Genomic DNA, 4,697 nt, shown 5'->3' with positions numbered 1-4,697 from the left:
CTAGTGCCCTGTCCTGTGTGATCGTTTTTATCCTCTTGTCTGTCATCTCAGCAGCTCTGCATATTTCTATGGCTGATGCTAGTGTGAGATCCTTCTGTCTGAGTAGACTGTAGTGGTAGGCTATGCCTACATATCCCAGGGTGCTTTGGGGCTGGGGCGGACTTCCTGAATGACGAGTAAACATGACAGCAACGCTATCTCTCTGTGTCCCTGAGCCATTATTTATACATGGTGTCAGAGAGTGAAAAAGAACTCAAAAGTTATAACTTTATACTCCTGTGAAGCGGTGGATGTTATCTCTTCATGAATATAGCCTGGAGGAAGCTCGGTGCTGACAATAAAAACGGAGATAAGTGAAGAAAAGTTGCTAAGCTAGCGGAGCTACACAAACCTTTCCTGATCGACAACTAAGGGAATATACAATGGCATCTACACAAATATCACACCCAGAACCATTTGACTTCTTAAATCCGTCAGGATGGCCAAGATGGATCAGAAGGTTTGAGAGATTTCGTGTTGTATCTGGATTAACAGAGAAAGAAGAGGAGTATCAGGTGAATTCACTTCTCTATGCTATGGGAGATGCAGCAGATGATATTTTGGCAGTTTTACCGTTGACTGATGAAAACAAAAAGAAGTATGATACAGTTAAAGAAGCATTTGAGCAGCACTGTGTGGGAAAACACAATGTGATTTTTGAAAGGGCCCAGTTTAACATGAGGTTCCAACAAGATGGAGAGAGTGCAGAAGCATTCATCACCACTGTGCACAAGTTAGCAGAACATTGTAACTATAGAGATCTGAAGGAAGAGCTAATAAGAGACAGAATTGTGGTTGGAATAAATGACAGGAGGCTGTCAGAACAGCTACAGATGGACTCAGAATTGACCCTGGTGAAGACAATACAAAGAGTGAGACAAAGTGAAACTGTTAAGAAACAACAGACATTAATGTACAACACTGCTGGAGAAGGAGACTCCAAGATAAATTTAGATGCTGTTCAGACAAGGTTTCAGCGCCTGGGGAAAAAGCCTCAACACTCAAACAAAGGCCAAAGGTCAGACACTCAAGGAGAAAAAGAGTGTGGCCGATGTGGAAAAGGACGCAGACATGCATGGAAAGACTGCCCAGCTAAAGATGTAGAATGTCGCAAGTGTCGCAAAATTGGACATTATGCAGTGGCCTGTTTCAGAGGGAAAGCAGTAAACACAGTCACAGAGTGCCAGTCAGACGGTGACAATGATCAGGAGGACTATGCTTTTCTAGGTGAGGTGCAAACACAGACTACAAGGCCTTGGATGGAAAATATACTACTCAACGGGGAAGCCATTAATTTTAAAATCGACACAGGAGCTGACGTGACATCCATACCGGAAAGTGTCTTTAAACCAACACGAGATGGCAAGTTGGAGAAACCACTTAAGAAACTGTTTGGACCGGGACGCAACCCCCTGAATGTAAAGGGCTGTTTCCAGGGGAAAATGCTGGCAAAAGGCCTCTTTACAGACCAACATGTTTATGTTGTGGCAGGACTGACACAACCACTTCTGGGACTACCAGCCATAGAGGCCATGCAACTGGTTCACAGAGCAGAGGCTGTCACAGCGACACAGCCTGAAACAGATTTCAAAGCAGCGTATCCAGCGGTGTTCCATGGGCTTGGTGAGCTGAAGGAGCCGTACCGCATAGAGCTGAAAAAAGGAGCGACACCTTATGCTCTCTCAACACCCAGACGGGTCCCACTGCCACTGAGAGAGAAAGTGCGTGAAGAACTGGATAGAATGGAAACTATGGGAGTCATATCAAAAGTGACAGAACCAACGGCTTGGTGCTCTGGAATGGTTGTGGTTCCAAAACCAAAGCAGGACAAACTCAGGATCTGTGTAGATCTCACAAAGCTAAACAAAGCAGTGAAAAGAGAACGCCATATTCTTCCTTCCGTCGACCAAACACTTGCGATGATGTCAGAGGCAAAGGTTTTCACAAAACTAGATGCTCGATCTGGATTTTGGCAAATCCCATTAACCCCAAAATCACGACCATTAACCACATTCATCACTCCTTTTGGGAGATATCTGTTCAACCGCCTGCCCTTTGGGATCAAATCCGCTCCAGAACATTTTCAAAGAAGGATGTCACAAATGTTGGAGGATTTTGAGGGCGTGCTGTGTCATGCAGATGACGTTCTTGTGTATGGCCGTGACAGACAGGAACATGACCAAAGACTGCACAGTGTGCTCCAGAAAATGCAGGAGGAAGGCCTCACTTTGAACGAGAAGTGTGAGTTTGCTAAGGAGCACATGATCTTTGTTGGTCACAAGGTTTCGGCAAAAGGCATCGAGCCCGACCCAAACAAAACAAAAGCGATTCTTCAGATGCCAGAGCCTGAATGCGCGGAGGATGTGCGCCGCCTAATAGGCATGGCAAATTACCTGTCCAAATTCTTGCCACAACTGGCTACTGTCACCGTGCCCCTGAAAGACCTAATGAGGGAGAAAAATGAGTGGGTCTGGGGGGAACCTCAACAGACTGCTTTTCAAAAGCTGAAAGAAGGACTGAGCTCACCGACAGCACTTGCTAAATATTCAAATGCAGCAGAGACTCAAGTAGCAGCAGATGCATCAGCATACGGAATAGGTGCTGTTCTCACGCAGAAACAGGCTGATGGCTCATGGCAACCAGTGACGTTTATTTCAAGAGGACTGACAGATACAGAGAAGCGCTATGCGCAGATTGAAAAGGAGGCGCTGGCAGCAACATGGGCGTGCGAAAGACTGACCTCCTACGTGCAGGGTCTACACTTCACACTCCTGACAGACCATAAGCCCCTGGTCCCACTGTTGAGCACCAGAGGTTTGGATGATCTGCCACCAAGGGTTCTGAGATTTCGTCTGCGACTCCTGAGGTATGATTATGACATTGTTCATGTCCCAGGGAAAAACCTCATCACTGCAGACACGCTGTCTAGAGCGCCGCTTCAGGACAAGATGTCACCTGGTGACTTGGAACTTGAAAGAGAGGTCCAGGTGTTTGTGAATACTGTTGTGTCCTCACTCCCCGCTACAGACACACGATTGGAAGAAATTAAACGGGCACAACAAGCAGATGAAACATGCAAAACAGTGTCACACTACTGTCTGACAGAATGGCCGGAAAAACACACGCTGAGGCCAGACGTTGCCCCCTACTGGAAGGTCAGAGCAGACCTGTATCTTGCAGATGACCTTCTCATGAAAGGCGAGAGACTGGTGATACCACAAGCACTCAGAAGGGAGATCATGATTAAACTTCACGAAGGTCATCAAGGTATCTCCAAATGTCGCTCTAGAGCCAAGGAATCGGTATGGTGGCCTGGAATCACTGCCCACATCAGAGAGGCAGTGGACCAGTGTGAAACGTGCCAAAAATATAGAATCCAGTACAGAGAGCCGCTGATGGAGACCACAGTACCAGATCGCCCATGGCAAAAGGTGGGGATGGACCTGTTTGAATGGAGCAAAAAGACTTACCTGCTTATTGTTGATTATTTTTCTAGGTACATCGAGGTGGCAGAGCTCAGAGTTACGACATCTGAGGCCACCATTGGAGCTGTGAAAGATGCTTTTAGTCATCATGGTTACGCACAGACCGTGGTTTCTGACAATGGGCCCCAGTTTTCGTCGGAGGCATTCAGAGCATTTGCAAAAGAGTGCAGCTTCACACATGTCACGAGCAGTCCTCGCTACCCACAAGCGAATGGTGAAGCGGAGCGTGCTGTTCAAACTGTCAAGAAGCTGTGGGAAAAAGACACTGACCAAGTCAGGGCACTACTGGCATACAGAGCCACACCGCTAGAGCACGGATTCTCACCAGCGCAGTTGCTGATGGGGAGGAACCTGCGCACATCACTGCCGCAGCCTTCAAGCAAGCTGGACCCTAAATGGCCCGAGCTGCAGGAGTTTCGCCAGAAGGATGAGGAAGGGCGACGCAAGCAAGCTGCAAACTACAACCACCACCACCGTTCCCGTGCGCTCCCAGAGCTCCCGTCTGGACAGAAAGTGTGGGTCACCACGGAAGCGACCCCTGGGACTGTATTGGGAAATGCCCACACACCAAGGTCATACTTGGTAGAGACTGACAGGGGCGTTCTGAGGAGAAACAGAATCCACCTCAGAGCCACAGGTACTCCTCCTGGACAACCACAAGTCACCAGGTCAGGCAGAGTGACAAAGGCTCCTGAGAGACTTGATTTGTAGAACTCTAAAGTATTTCAAGTTCTTGTTTGTGAAAAAAAAAAGAAAAAAAAAAAAAAGAAGTGTAAGCGAAAGATGATTGTAATACTATGTCAGAGTTATTCATTTACAGTGGTCTAAGTTCATCTAAAATGTTTGAATAAGTTTGCTTATTAGTTTGTGTTTGAATATGTTGTTGCTGAACTAAGAAGGGGAGGTGTAGTGGTAGGCTATGCCTACATATCCCAGGGTGCTTTGGGGCTGGGGCGGACTTCCTGAATGACGAGTAAACATGACAGCAACGCTATCTCTCTGTGTCCCTGAGCCATTATTTATACATAGACGACAGCGCACGCCTTCATCACTCACACCCAGCACCAGTCTGTCTCTTATCAGATCCTCTCTGAGTTGTCCATACTCACAGGAAGCAGCCTTCTCCCTCAACTTTGTTACGAATGCATCAATGGGCCCCATCTTGCTTGCAGA

General features: G+C 47.2%; 1 protein-coding gene across 1 annotated transcript; it reads left to right on the top strand.

Annotated features, from left to right (window-relative positions):
* Positions 1 to 349: 349 nt before the first annotated feature.
* LOC133662305 (uncharacterized protein K02A2.6-like) lies at positions 350 to 3,717 on the top strand. Its single transcript, XM_062066192.1, has 2 exons — positions 350 to 3,470; positions 3,536 to 3,717. The coding sequence occupies exons 1-2, from the start codon at positions 423 to 425 to the stop codon at positions 3,572 to 3,574; spliced, it is 3,087 nt and encodes a 1,028-aa protein (XP_061922176.1). The 5' UTR covers positions 350 to 422; the 3' UTR covers positions 3,575 to 3,717.
* Positions 3,718 to 4,697: the final 980 nt, after the last annotated feature.

This window comes from Entelurus aequoreus, linkage group LG12 (genome assembly GCF_033978785.1).
Source record: "Entelurus aequoreus isolate RoL-2023_Sb linkage group LG12, RoL_Eaeq_v1.1, whole genome shotgun sequence".
NCBI lineage: Eukaryota > Metazoa > Chordata > Actinopteri > Syngnathiformes > Syngnathidae > Entelurus > Entelurus aequoreus.
This window is presented reverse-complemented; position numbering and strand designations above follow the sequence as displayed.